We start from the raw sequence: 15,261 nt of genomic DNA on the forward strand, positions 1-15,261 counted from the left end.
TGCTGTTATGTTGTTGTAGCCACACATTCCGGGAAACAAACTCACTCAGAAGGACAATGCAGATAGTGGAGTGCAGTTTATTACACCGGCGGGCCCAAGGCAGAGTCTCCTCTTAGCCAAGGACCCCGACCAGTTTTTGTGAAGACCTTATATACCCTGCGATTCATGGGGTCGCAAAGAGTCGGACACGACTGAGCGAATGATCTGATCTGATCTGATCTGATCTATATACCCTAAGTGTATGTCCCCAAACCCACCTCCCCAAATTCCCTGAAACTAGTCTGAACAAAGGAAAAGAAAGATACAATCAAAGTTAACCCATGATTCATAGGCCTCAAGCCTAGGTAGTTAACAGTGGACAATTATCAATAGGCCTATGGTCATATTCCAATAAGCATAATAGAATTTATGATTCTATTCAGTTACACAGATAATTAGGGTATTCTTTTAGGCCCCAAGAGTCTAGGTACAAGCCCTGGGGCTCTTCCATGGGGTGGGGGGTGGTGGGGGGGTTCTGGTTTTCCAGTTGGTATGTCACTTCCACAGATACTGGACATAAATAACTCAAAGTCCACAGTCCAGCCCGAGATTGAGTCCTGCTCTCAAGATGGAGCCTGTTCTGTCTGTTTCCTCCTTCAATATGTGACTCTTCATGAGACCAAGTGTCTTTTAATTTTTTGTTTTTGCTCTAAGAATGACTGAAAAGTTGATGACACTTGTCCAAGTTTCAGTCTAAAACTCAGGGGAAAATGACACCTCAGAAAGGGATAAATTGGGGGAAAAAAGAAAAATTTTCACCCAATTAAAATATTGATTTTTCAATAGAAAGGTGATTGTCCCTAAAAGGGTGACTGTCCTAGCTGTCAGGGCACTTAAATTTTATCAGTGGAAGGTACAGGAGCTAAATAATTACAAAGTTCAACTCTAATAAGTGCTACCAAAAAAGGTACATGGAACCATGGAAAGTATTAAGTAGTAGATTTTATTCTAGACCCGTGTATCAAAAATTGGTGTATTTAATGATAAATTTGTCAAATTTCCTGGTTATTTGATAAAGTTTACTAAAAATCACATCAGATAGAATGACTTTCACAGCTTTTGCAAAATTTTATGTGGTCTTTAAGTGACTGATTTTTTTCTTCATCACAGCCCTTAAAGATTGTTTAACTTGTTTCTGCCCACTGAGCAAGAGTACGGGTTGGGGAGGGGTGGGAACTCTTATGGCCCGAGGCTGGGGAGACCAGATAAAAGGATGCCCATCCTTCAAAGGGATACCTGGAGAACACACACACAGAGAGAGCATTAACTTTCCACAACTGGCTTTTGACCCAATTGAACTATTTCCAGCCTTCACTGTATTTCTTCTGGATTCCTGGAGGTCTTTTTTTTTTTTTTTAGCAGCACTGATCATATGCGGAATCTTAGTTTCCCAACCAAGGATGGAACAGGGGCCCCTGCAATGGAAGCGTGGAGTCTTAACCACTGGACTGCCAGAGAATTCCCCCACAGGTCTAATTGGCCTCCTGCCTAGCTGTCTGATCTGATCTCCAGAAAGATCTTCCTCCAATGCAAATTTAAGGAAATTCAAAAAAAGTCTCCCAGGGACTCCCTCAGGACCGGCTACCTTATCCCCCACCACCCTCTTGCTCTATCCCTCAGCCTGAAATGCACTGTTTTTACTGTCAGGGTTTCACAGTTCTGCCTGGAGTGTGTACCCACCCCACCCTGCCAGTAGACTCCTCCTGAATGCTCTCAGAACTCAATCCAGATATCAGCTCTTCTTCGAGATGTTCCCAAGCCTCCTAGTCAGGCCAAGGACCCAGAACACAGTCCTGATGGCATCTTTGGCCCATGTCTACCAGGGAGCTTGAGCATATCTACCTTGACTCATGTCTACCAGAGATGGGCTTGCCTGTCTCCCTTCTGGCTGGTATACTCCTTAGGCAGGGTTTCCTAACCCGTGACCACCCCAGCTGAAGCACACACAAGCCTAGAGCCATCAGGTGGGACTGCTCATGATGTGCACCACCCTTCCTGTGTTTTGCTAGCACCAACCCTCTGCTAACACCTGACTTTCCTCGCTCTGCTTAGATGCTCCACGAGGCCTTTTAAAATGCACCTGGAGGGACTTCCCTGGTGGTTCAGTGGTTAAGATTCTGCATTTCCACTGCAAGGGTCAAGAGTCTGATCCCTAGTTGGGAAACTAAGATCCCCGATGCCCCATGGAGTGGCAACAACAACAAAAAAGCCCCTGGAAAGATGTAGTCTCTCCCACTCTGGATCTCCAAGAGTACTGCATCTTGTTTGTATGACTGCTACATCACTTACCCTAGTTTTTATGTGTATTTCTATCTTACTGTCTAGATGTCAAACCCTTGAAAGACAGAGCCAATATCATGTTCATTTTACCAGGATTTTGCACAAAGTAGGAGTTTGGCAAATGGTTTTGCATTTATTAATAGAATTAATCAGCTTCATTCATCAGTCCATTCCATGAGACTATAATCAGCACCAAATTTGCTACTCCTTAAGGTGACTGGTGCAGAGAAGGCAATGGCACCCCACTCCAGAACTCTTGCCTGGAAAATCCCATGGACAGAGGAGCCTGGTAGGCTGCAGTCTATGGGGTCGCTAAGAGTCAGACACGACTGAGCGACTTCACTTTGACTTTTCACTTTCATGCATTGGAGAAGGAAATGGCAACCCACTCCAGTGTTCTTGCCTGGAGAATCCCAGGGACGGGGGAGCCCGGGGGGCTGCCATCTGTGGGGTCGCACAGAGTCGGACACAACTGAAGTGACTTAGCAGCAGCAAGGTGACTGGTGAGATACGTTGATTACTTCAAAGGCAGAATTTTATTTGGCTTTTGAATAATTACAGCTCCCACTGATTTCATGCCTAGTACCTCTCAACTATTATACACATCTTATTTCTAATCTTGGCAATAACCTTGTGAAATAGAAGGTAATACCCAATTTTACAGATGAGGAAGCTCATGTTTCATGAGGGTAGGTAACTTGCTCAAGACCAATTAAACTGTAAGTGCCCAAGCTGGGACTAGAAGCCAGAGTTGTTTGAGTCTGAAAACCACCAGACCACATCGCCCTTATCTATGCTGTGGAGTAGGTGAGTCCGTTTTGTTTCTTTCCTTCAGGTTTTCATCTTTAAAAATATTTTAGTTTGTTGCTAAGTTGATGTTTATTTTATGCTTTACAGCCCACTTCAACACAAGACACATCTCAAAAAGATTTCGTGGATAAAAAGTGCTTAACTGAAAAACACACACATCTCTCCTGCAACAAAGTCTTCTGCCAACCGTGGCAGAAGTGCATCGATGGGACGTGTCTTTGTAAACTTCCTTATCAGTGCCCGAAGAATGGTACCAGGGTGTGTTCAACTAATGGGAAAAGCTACTCAACTTACTGTCAGCAGAAGAGTTTTGAATGTTATCGTCCTGAGGCAAAGTTTTTAAAAAGTGGAGCATGCACAGGTGGAGGTAGGAAAAGCCTAGTTTATTATATTAAGAAGAAAATTGTCTACTGTATTTTCTATTAGAAAATACTTTTCCTTTGGAATGTTATAATGACAACTCAAAATTCTTCTCTAGACCCTCAGTAGTAGTTGGGGTGATAATAAAGAAATTAGGGATCATCAGAACACAGCCAGCCATTGAATCTAGAGCATGTGACCCTGAGGCTGGTCCTTCCCACTCCCAGTGCCTATGCCACTCTCTGCTGCCCAGCCCGTCAGAACCATCCCTACTCTCACTTCTACTTGGCTAAAGGGATTGTTCCCAGAGCTGTTGAGTTGCTTTAGAACCCAGGGGGAAATGCTTTACATGAGATTGGGACTGAAATAGAACTTCTTTGGACCCCCAACCCCAGTCATTTCTTCTAGTTTCCATCCCACCAATCCCTACCCCTCTCCCTAGCCCCAGCCTCATCAGCCCTGATCCGAGGTTTAGCTCAGGCCACTGCTGGCCAAGGACATACTCCACCCTAGCAAATGACACATCAGATCAGAGAGCTTGTCAAGACTTCAATCAGGTGCCTAATGTAACGAGGAGGCTGGGACCCTAATACATGAATTAGTGGAGTGATTAAGATGAAAAGACTCTTGGGCTGCCCTGGTGGCCCAGTGGTAAAGAATCAGCCTGCCAATGCAGGAGACATGGGTTCAATCCCTGGTCCAGAAAGATCCCACATTCCTTGGAGCAGCTAAGCCCCTGCACCACAACTACCAAGCCTGCGCTCTAGAGCCCAGGAGCCACAACTACTGAAGCCCGTGCTCCTCAGAGCCTGTGTACCACGGCAAGAGAAGCCCCTGCAATGAGAAGCCCGTGGGGGCAATGAAGACCCAACGTAACCAAAAATCAATCAGAAGACTGAGGGTCTCACTGTCAGTCAGATTTAGTTGCAAGCCCCTCCAAGCACCCCCTCCATTATTGACAAGCTGTGCAGCCTCTCTGGACTGCAGTTTCCACATCTGTAAAATGTGAGTAACAGTAGTTCCTAACTCATAAGATTCTCGTGAAAGTTAAACCATGTACATAAAGCTCTGTGGAGAGTGAACAAGAAGTGCTCGTGAAATTTGAACTATGACAGCGAGTTTCAAGCTCGTTGTCTTTGGATATGAATTATCACAGACATTTCATGAATTTACAGAATGCTTGAAACATTCTTTTTAAAGATACCATGACGTGCACCAGAACACAGTAGCCTAAATATTTTTGTGTTGCTGAGGTAAGATGCTGAGGTATTGTGGACAGGAGGAAGGAAGATCCCTGAGTCCGGCTCTTTTACCTGTTGGAGAGGAGGAAAGCAATAGTGGAGATTATTCGTCAGTGTCAGACTTCCGTTCTCTTCAGGCATGCAGTGCCTTAAGTGTGTGAGAATACGTAAACCTTTCTTACATTTTCTTTACTTGTTTAGCTTACTTTTAAGAGCATGGATTTTGGAGTCAGATCAATATGGCAAGTACAGATTCCTGGCTTCACACCTTGAGCAAGCAACTTAATCTCATGTATAAAACTGGATAAATGTAGGTTCCTCATGTGTAAAAATGGAAATAAATATCACCCTAGTCTTCATAAAATTGATGTGAGGATTTTATGATTTTTTTTTTTACAACTGGGTACTTCAGCCACTGATAATTAATAAATTCATAAAATAATTGCTTACCGTTATTTATTAACATCTTCATAGTTTTCAAAGTTAATTAAAAATTATTCATTTTATTTCTTTAGAGGCTTTTAATCAAGAGGAGAAAAAATGAATGCATGACTGTTGCTAATTCTTTAAAAATATATATTTTTTAATTTCAGGGCAATTTAGTGTTTCCTTGTCAAATGGAAAACAAGATTCAGAAGGAATTGTTGCTGTAAAACTTGCAGACCTAGATACAAAAATGTTTGTGTGTGGAGACAGCTGGAGCATTACTGAGGCCAACGTGGCCTGCATTGACTGTGGATTTCAACTGTGAGTGCATGCTCATTGAATTTTCCCAATTCAGTTCAGTTCAGTCGCTCAGTCGTGTCCGACTCTTTGCGACCCCATGAATCGCAGCACGCCAGGCCTCCCTGTCCATCAGCAACTCCCGGAGTTCACTCAGACTCATGTCCATCGAGTCAGTGATGCCATCCAGCCATCTCATCCTCTGTCGTCCCCTTCTCCTCCTGCCCCCAATCCCTCCCAGCATCAGAGTATTTTCCAATGAGTCAACTCTTCACATGAGGTGGCCAAAGTACTGGAGTTTGAGCTTTAGCATCATTCCTTCCAAAGAAATCCCAGGGCTGATCTCCTTCAGAATGGACTGGTTGGATCTCCTTGCAGTCCAAGGGACTCTCAAGAGTCTTCTCCAACACCACAGTTCAAAAGCATCAATTCTTTGGCGCTCAGCTTTCTTCACAGTCCAACTCTCACATCCATACATGACCACTGGAAAAACCATAGCCTTGACTAGACGGACCTTTGTTGGCAAAGTAATGTCTCTGCTTTTGAATATGCTGTCTAGGTTGGACATAACTTTCCTTCCAAGGAGTAAGCGTCTTTTAATTTCATGGCTGCAGTCACCATCTGCAGCGATTTTGGAGCCCAAAGAAATAAAGTCTGACACCGTTTCCACTGTTTCCCCATCTATTTCCCATGAAGTGATGGGACCGGATGCCATGATCTTCATTTTCTGAATGTTGAGCTTTAAGCCAACTTTTTCACTCTCCTCTTTCACTTTTATCAAGAGGCTCTTTAGATCCTCTTCACTTTCTGCCATAAGGGTGGTGTCATCTGCATATCTGAGGTTATTGATATTTCTCCCGGCAATCTTGATTCCAGCTTGTGTTTCTTCCAGCCCAGGGTTTCTCATGATGTACTCTGCATATAAGTTAAATAAGCAGGGTGACAATATACAGCCTTGACATACTTCTTTTCCTATTTGGAACCAGTCTGTTGTTCCATGTCCAATTCTAACTGTTGCTTCCTGACCTGCATACAGATTTCTCAAGAGGCAGGTCAGGTGGTCTGGTATGCCCATCTCTTTCAGAATTTTCCACAGTTTATTGTGATCCACACAGTCAAAGGCTTTGGCATAGTCCATAAAGCAGAAATAGATGTTTTTCTGGAACTCTCTTGCTTTTTCCATGATCCAGCGGATGTTGGCAATTTGATCTCTGGTTCCTCTGCCCTTTCTAAAACCAGCTTGAACATCAGGAAGTTCAAGTTCACATATTGCTGAAGCCTGGCTTGGAGAATTTTGAGCATTACTTTACTAGCATGTGAGATGAGTGCAGTCGTGTGGTAGTTTGAGCATTCTTTGGCATTGCCTTTCTTTGGGATCGGAATGAAAACTGACCTTTTCCAGTCCTGTGGCCACTGTTGAGTTTTCTAAATTTGCTGGCATATTGAGTGCAGCACTTTCACAGCATCATCTTTCAGGATTTGAAATAGCTCAACTGGAATTCCATCACCTCCACTAGCTTTGTTTGTAGTGATGCTTCTTAAGGCCCACTTGACTTCACATTTCAGGATGTCTGGCTCTACGTCAGTGATCACACCATCGTGATTATCTTGGTCATGAAGATCTTTTTTGTACAGTTCTGTGTATTCTTGCCACCTCTTCTTAATATCTTCTACTTCTGTTAGGTCCATACCATTTCTGTCCTTTATCGAGCCCATTTTTGCATGAAATGTTCCCTTGGTATATCTAATTTTCCTTAAGAGATCTCTAGTCTTTCCCATTCTGTTTTTTTCCTCTATTTCTTTGCATTGATCACTGAAGAAGGCTTTCTTATCTCTTCTTGCTATTCTTTGGAACTCTGCATTCAGATGCTTATATCTTTCCTTTTCTCCTTTGCTTTTCGCTTCTCTTCTTTTCACAGCTATTTGTAAGGCCTCCCCAGACAGCCATTTTGCTTTTTTGCATTTCTTTTCCATGGGGATGGTCTTGATCCCTGTCTCCTGTTCAATGTCACGAACCTCATTCCATAGTTCATCAGGCACTCTATCTATCAGATCTAGGCCCTTAAATCTATTTCTCACTTCCACTGTATAATCATAAGGGATTTGATTTAGGTCATACCTGAATGGTCTAGTGGTTTTCCCTACTTTCTTCAATTTAAGTCTGAATTTGGCAATAAGGAGTTCATGATCTGAGCCACAGTCAGCTCCTGGTCTTGTTTTTGCTGACTGTATAGAGCTTCTCCATCTTTGGCTGCAAAGAATATAATCAAGCTGATTTCGGTGTTGACCATCTGGTGATGTCCATGTGGAGAGTCTTCTCTTGTGTTGTTGGAAGAGGGTGTTTGCTATGACCAGTGCATTTTCTTGGCAAAACTCTATTAGCCTTTGCCCTGCTTCGTTCTGTACTCCAAGGCCAAATTTGCCTGTTACTCCAGGTGTTTCTTGACTTCCTACTTTTGCATTCTAGTCCCGTATAATGAAAAGGACATCTTTTTTGGGTGTTAGTTCTAGAAGGTCTTGTAGGTCTTCATAGAACTGTTCAACTTCAGCTTCTTCAGCGTTACTGGTTGGGGCGTAGACTTGGATTACTATGATATTGAATGGTTTGCCTTGGAAACGAACAGAGATCATTCTGTCGTTTTTGAGATTGCATCCAAGTGCTGCATTTTGGACTCTTTTGTTGACTGTCATGGCTACTCCATTTCTTCTGAGGGATTCCTGCCCGCAGTAGTAGATATAATGGTTTTTCCCAGGGCTGATTTTATTCTTCCAACTAATCGTCTTTTGATTACCCTGTCTTTTCATGCCTCAACTTCCTCAAATGTAACCTGAGAATACTGCCTGCCTCACAGTGTAGTCATGAGGATGAAATGTGTTTATGCTTGACTAGTACTTAGAACACTGCTGAGTGCACAAACTGTAGGTTTGCTCAGGTCTCTGGGTGCAAATCCTTTGCTGATCCGTAGAGTTGCATACTCTACATTTGCATCCGTACAGTTGCATGCATAACTGTCTCTATTCATCTATGATTATGTCCATTCCTTCGTACCTAATGTTGTTTGTATACTCTTTCTTTCTCATTTTTTCTCATCAACCTTGCAAAGATTTGTCTATTGGATTAATGTCTTTCGCTTTTATATTTGTAAATCTTGTTTCTTTGTTTTCATTAATGTTTGCTGTTATCTTTGGCTCTCTCTCTCTCTCTCTGCTTTTCCCTATTGTATTCTTTCTAATTCTGTGAGTTAAATCCTTAGCTTGTCAATTTTCAGTTTTTCTTCCTTTCTAATATAAGCATTTAAGGTACAAATTTCCCTCTAGTTAATGCTTCATCTGCATGCCTTTACTAGTGAGTATTCTATTTACTGTTCAGTTCAAAATATTTCTAATTTTCAGTATAATTCCCCCTTGACTCAAACATAATTTAGAAGTTTCTTTTTTTACTTTCCTAATGAATGTATTAGTTTGCTTTTGGTTAACTTTTTGTTATAAATTTCCTATTTAATTGTATCGTGGAGAGAGAATTTCTCCACATGAGGACAATTGTTTAAACATTTTTTGAGACTTCCTTTGTACTGAGTATATTTCAAATGCTTCATATGCAGGGTTCTACATAATAGATGTGTTAGAATAAAAATTTTTATTCCATTAGAATAAAAAATCATGTCAATTGCTTTATTCAAATATTTTCCCATTTATTTATTTATAAGTTTTCAAGGTCTTTATCTTTTGAGTGTGTCCCTTATAAACAGCATATCTCTCTCTTTTTTTTTTAAATACAATATGATGATAGCTGAAGAGTTTAGTCCATTTACATTATTGTGATTATTTATGTTGTTGATTTTCCTGTCTTATTTGGGGCTTATTATTTGCCCTTTTCATATCCTCTTGTTTCTTCCTTTTAAAAATTCTGTTGGGTTAATAAAGCTGTTGTTGTTTTCTTAATCTTCTTTTTCTTCCTCTACTTGGTTTGAAAATCATATATATCCTATTTCTATTCCATTAATGGTTATCTTCACGTTTATACCATGAATCCTTAAATTATGAAGTTCTTGCCCTCTTCAGAAATAATACAAAGAATGTTGTTTCCATATCAACTTTTCAGTATTTTGTTCCACCTTATTTGTATATATTCCTGAAGTTAATTGCTATCATTATGTAATAAGCAATTATCAAGGAATGATGCTAAAGCTGAAACTCCAGTACTTTGGCCACCTCATGCGAAGAGTTGACTCATTGGAAAAGACTCTGATGCTGGGAGGGATTGGGGGCAGGAGAAGGGGACGACAGAGGATGAGATGGCTGGATGGCATCACGGACTCGATGGACGTGAGTCTGGGTGAACTCCGGGAGTTGGTGATGGACAGGGAGGCCTGGCGTGCTGCGATTCATGGGGTGGCAAAGAGTCGGACACGACTGAGCGACTGATCTGATCTGATCGGAGTACTGTTGTTCAGTCAGTGGTTATTCAGATGGACTTCATATTTGCCAACTTCTTGGTTTGTTGTTGCTTCTTGCATCTCACTTCTTCATTTTTCATTCAATTTTCTTTTTTCTAAACCACATCTGCTAGTAGTTCATTAGTGAGAGTCTCTTATCATTAAATTGAGTCATTAGATAGTTCTCATTTTTGACAGTTTGTGACCTACAACCTATGATTCAACCTAATGGCAAACTCTCTCATTCTTTGATCTCCCAGTATTTTGTTCTTATCATACTTTGTATAAGCTCATGAACAGACTTCTCTGATTTAGCCAGTGGGTATTTCCCTTAATTCCTTAAGAGCTCATTGAGGGCATTTATCTAGTACTTTCAGATAGTCATATGTTGAGAGATTTCTCAACTTATTCACCTGTCAGACTGCCCCAAATGACTCCCATTTGTTCTCATATTTCGACTCAGTTTGGCACAGTTTCATGAGTGCTATATCTTCATTATGGATCTTTGTTCCCTTTAATTGCTCTCTTTTTCCCTTTCATTATAATTTATCAGATATTTACATTGCCATTACTGCTTAATTTTGTGCTTACATTTGCCTCCTGCATCTTTGCTGAACCTTTTATTTTTAACCCATTTCCCTCATTAACTTCTACAGAAAAGCAGAGAGCAATTGAATGTTCTGGAAGCTCACTGTAACTCACCATCTCTAGGATACTGGGTCACTGAGGTAGCCTCTTAGCTACATAAATTCTGAACAAACTGAGAAGTCCAAGCAATGGCATATAGATGTCAAAATACCACTTGACACTGTCAAGACTGAATTGAGGTCATAGCTTAGCATAAAAGTAGAGAATTAAGGCAACTGTTAGAATTAAACTAACTCAACCTCCCTGATCCCAGGTAACCATGGGGCCAACCAGGTAAGACTCAGCAGGGAGCAGGGGGAGAATGGAAGAGCAGGGTTGTCCTGGCCTGCTTTTTATTTCCAAGATTTCCTGATCAAATTAATCTTCTCCCTTTTCTGGAGAAAAGAGGAGTTAACCGGTGGAGAGGCCAAGGATGACACATCTCAGGTTGGAAAGAAATCAGGAATGTTTGATCAAAGAGGCATTTCTTCTTAACAAGAAACAGAGGAGGAGAAACCAATTTAGATCAGGATCTCTTCTATAAGTATCAAGAGCACCCCTGCAAATCAAACAGGTTGCTTTTGCTTTTTGGTTGCTTGTCATATTTTGAACTTTTCCAGTCAATTTAAATTGACTGTTTTTGTTCATCTTTACAAAACTCAGTGAGGGAGTTATATTCCTTGTTACTGGGGAAGATATGGAAGCTCAGAGAATGTAAGCATCTTGCCTAACCTATCACCCATACATAGAAAATAAAAGGAAATTAGTCCCTCACCTCCTCCAGTAGAATTAGAAACACAAAGCACTAACTATTCTACTTTAACGTTTCATTTGTTTGATTTGCAGGGGTGCTCTTGATACTCATAGAAGAGATCCTGATCCAAATTCTCCTGAATGTCTGCATGTGCGTTGTCGAGGGTTAGAGACCAGTTTGGCTGAATGTACTTTCACTAAGGGAGTACACAGTTCGGAGGGGTTGGCTGGTGTGGTGTGTTACACAGAGAGTGCAGGTTAGTGGAGTACTTGCCCAATATTTTCCCTTCCTTAGAGACTGTTTATTTCACACCAAGTCTGTAGTAAACAAACAAATTACGGATCTCCTGTTGCCAGTCACACACAATGACAAAATCACATTTTGGGTTTTAGAGCCCAAATCGGCGCTTTTCCCCTATTGTACTTTTTTTCCATTCAAATATCCTTCTATCCTTTACTTCCTACATGGGAAGTAAAGTTGTTTGATTCCCCTTTGATTCTTTGAACATATGGATTAAAATTGATGTAGCAAACACAAGTAAATATTAGAAGAAACTCAGCATCTCCTTTCAGGAGTCCAGCTGATTACATATTCCTTTAAAATGGTTAAGTGATCGCATCTATGCTTGAGACAATCACTGCTGCTTTTCTCCTTCATCCTGACATTGGAATATTTTAGCTATATATACAGTGTTAAAGATCATATCCTTTTTGGTGCTAAAAAAAAGAGCCATCAAAATGTAAATGGCACCGCCCAAGTAAGCCTCGGGGTGGGGCTGGGTCAGCATGAAAGGAGTGCGTGAGCACCAGTGTTTGCAAGGGCTCCGGATTCCCGGATCCCCTTTCCCAGTCTCAGAAGAAGCCTCCACAATAAATGCTGGCTTTCAGAGATTAGCAAAGGGCCTCCATAAGCCAGCTTTGGCATTTATTTTCCCTATTAATATATTATGGTAATGCTACCACTCGTGCATTTTATATCACTTTTTATCTGTGCCTGAATTTATCTTCATGCCCCCATTATTCCAAACATGTGATAAAGATGTCATCCACAACTTGCTAAATGAATTTCACACAGACAATTCTACTTTACAGCTCCTCCAAAAAAGGACTCCTTTCAATGTGTGAATGGGAAACGCATTCCTCAGAAGAAGGCCTGTGATGGTGTCAATGACTGTGTAGACAAGAGTGATGAGCTGTGCTGTAAAGGTAGAGATGAACCCAGCCTTTAAACTCCCAAGTGCTTTCTTCTAAGAAAACAGAAGCAGCTTTCCCATTGACTTAAGATCCCATCTTATTGCATCTTAAGAATGAAAAAAAATCCCCTCTTCTATTTGTGTTTGCACAGACTGCCGAGGTGAAGGTTTTCTCTGTAAATCGGGTGTTTGTATTCCAAAGCAGTATAAGTGCAATGGTGAGCTGGACTGTATCACGGGAGAAGATGAAGTTGGTTGTGAAGGTAATTTAAAGTTTTGTGGTTATGTTTTATTATTATTACTTGACCCAGGGGTTTTAGCAGACTTTGTAATTATTGCCTAGATCCAATTTGTCAATAGGGCTTGTAAAATGGCAATTTCTTTTTCTAAAGTTTTTACTGAAGTATAATCAACTTACAATATTGTGTTAGTTTTAGGTGTGGGCTTCTCTGGTAGCTCCAGTGATAAAGAATTGAAACTGCAATGTTTGATCCCTGGGTTGGGAAGATCTGTGGGCAAGGGAACAGCTACCCACTCCAGTATTCTGGCCTGGAGAATTCCATGGACAGAGGAGCCTGGCGGGCTATAATCTATGGGGTTGCAAAGAGTTGGACATGACTGAGGGACAAACACTTCACTTCACTTCATAGTGATATCCATATATATATATATGTTCTCTTCCAGATTCTTTGCCCTTAGAGGTTATTACAATATATTGAATATATTTTCCTGTGCTATACAGTAGATCTTTGTTAGTTATCCATTGTGTGTTGGGAGGTGTGTGTGTGTGTCTGTGTTTATTAATCCCAAACTCCTAATTTATCTCTCCTTTCTTCTTTAAAATAATGACAATTTCTAATTCAACATTCCTTCTGCATTTATTAACTGGAATCTTGTAGAGAAGAACTATTTTGTTTCCATGAAATGCAGTTCATTACTGACAGGCAAAGTGTTATTTAATTCCTTCCTTTTGCTTACTAAATTTCAAAGCAGTGAGCAGGTGCTCTTTGTTTTTTAGTGCTCACTGGAAAACCTCCAAAGGTGGGGAATATTTACTAGGTACCTAATGCATGCTGCAGTCCATGGGGTCACATAGAGTTGGACATGACTGAGCGACTGAACTGAACGGAACTTAATGCATCCCACTCAGACTGACCTCATTCTCCCATTAATGTATTCTGGAGGAAAAATCTTCCTAAGTTAATATATTTATTCATCTACTCAATGGATATTCATTGAGTTCTTACTGTGTGTGCTGGATCCTATTCTAAGACGCTGGGGTTACCACTGTGAATAACACTTCAAAATACCTGTGCCTTCATAGATCTTATATTCTAGTGGAGGAAGAGAAACAATAAAGAAAAATAAGTAAAAATATCTGGTAAAATAATAAGTACTTTTTTTATAAAAGCAGGAAAAGAAGATATAAAGGGGGGGATAAATTCTGGAAGTGTAGATAAGGTGGCTTGGGAAGGCTCGCTCACTTTTGTTTTTAGGTAAAGAACTGAAGGAAATGATGATCCAGCCATGCAGAAGTCTGCAGAAGAGTGTTCTAGGCAGAGGCAACAACCAGTGTGGTTCTGCTAAGATAGGAACATTCCAGTATGGGACAGTCAGCAAGGAGGCTTATGTGGCAGGAGTTCCACCTGTGCATAGTGAGAGATTAAGAGACAAGCAGGAGGGGACTTCCCTGGGGGTCCAGTGGCTAAGACTCCACAGTCCCAATGCAAGGGTCCCAGGTTCAATTCCTGGCCGGGGAACTAGACCCCACATGCCCCAACTAAGAGTTCACATGCCACAACTAAAAGTTCCCTTGTGCTGCAGCTGAGACCCAGGGCAGCCAAATAAATAAATTAAAAAAAAAAACAAAAAAAAAAAACAGGCAATAGGAGAGGTTGGAGAGGTGCTTGGTTGGGGTGATCAGGGAAGATCTAGGGACGTCTGTTAAGGAATGAAATGGGGACTCTAAGCAGAGGAATAGCATGATCTGAGTTACATTTTTAAATCAAGATTACTCTGGCTGCTGCGTGGGGAATAGGTTGTATGAGGGTGAGGGGAGAAGCAGGGAGACCAGGGATGAAGCTACTGAGTAATCCAGGGAAGATGACAGTGACTAGGATAAGCTGGTAGGAATGGAAATGATGAGAAGCAGTCAGATTCTGGATATATTTTAAAACTAGAGTCAGAATGATTTGCTTATGAATTGGATGGGGGTGTGAGAACAAATGAGCAGTCAAGGATGACTCCAGGGATTTTGGCTTGAGAACGGAAAGGATGGAACTCCCTTCCTCAAAGATAGGGAAGGCTGCTGGAGGAGTGTGTGCAGGTCCTTGCATCCACCTGACGTACACGGAGTGAATCTGGTGGTGTGCTGGTAAATGTTTAACAGTGGGCTTTGAAGAGGGAGAGGAACTCCCTAATTTGCAGCTTTTGCTAATTTCTATGGTGTGACTTATTCCCACCATGGATGATTTCAAGCCACTGACGTGATGTCACTTTACACAACCTGGGAAGTGACACAACAGCCTCTTGTATAGTGGTTGTGTCTGTGTCAGGACATCACTGCATTACTGTTAATAGTTTATTGTAGTGTTTTATACCTGTCTTACCTTCCCTTTTCAACAGTACATGCCTTTAAAACAGAGGCTAACTATTTTTACATTCCAAACGCCCCTGGTAAAGTGCCTTCTTTAAAGTGCATAGAAACCTGGATCTTAGGTCCATGAATCAAGGCAAATTGGAAGTGGTCAAACAGGAGATGGCAAGAGTGAACATTGACATTCTAGGAATCAGTGAACT

General features: G+C 41.2%; 1 protein-coding gene across 1 annotated transcript in view; it reads left to right on the forward strand.

The window, feature by feature from the left end:
* CFI (complement factor I) overlaps nt 1–15,261 on the forward strand; it is a 49,880-nt gene that overhangs the window by 13,950 nt on the left and 20,669 nt on the right. Inside the window, exons 4-8 of the mRNA XM_061419401.1 lie at nt 3,217–3,496; nt 5,324–5,477; nt 11,363–11,526; nt 12,362–12,475; nt 12,615–12,725. Of these exons, the coding sequence (XP_061275385.1) occupies nt 3,217–3,496; nt 5,324–5,477; nt 11,363–11,526; nt 12,362–12,475; nt 12,615–12,725 (823 nt within the window). The remainder of the gene's footprint in view (nt 1–3,216; nt 3,497–5,323; nt 5,478–11,362; nt 11,527–12,361; nt 12,476–12,614; nt 12,726–15,261) is intronic.

Source organism: Bos javanicus, chromosome 6 (assembly GCF_032452875.1).
Source record: "Bos javanicus breed banteng chromosome 6, ARS-OSU_banteng_1.0, whole genome shotgun sequence".
In the NCBI taxonomy this organism is placed as follows: Eukaryota; Metazoa; Chordata; class Mammalia; order Artiodactyla; family Bovidae; genus Bos; species Bos javanicus.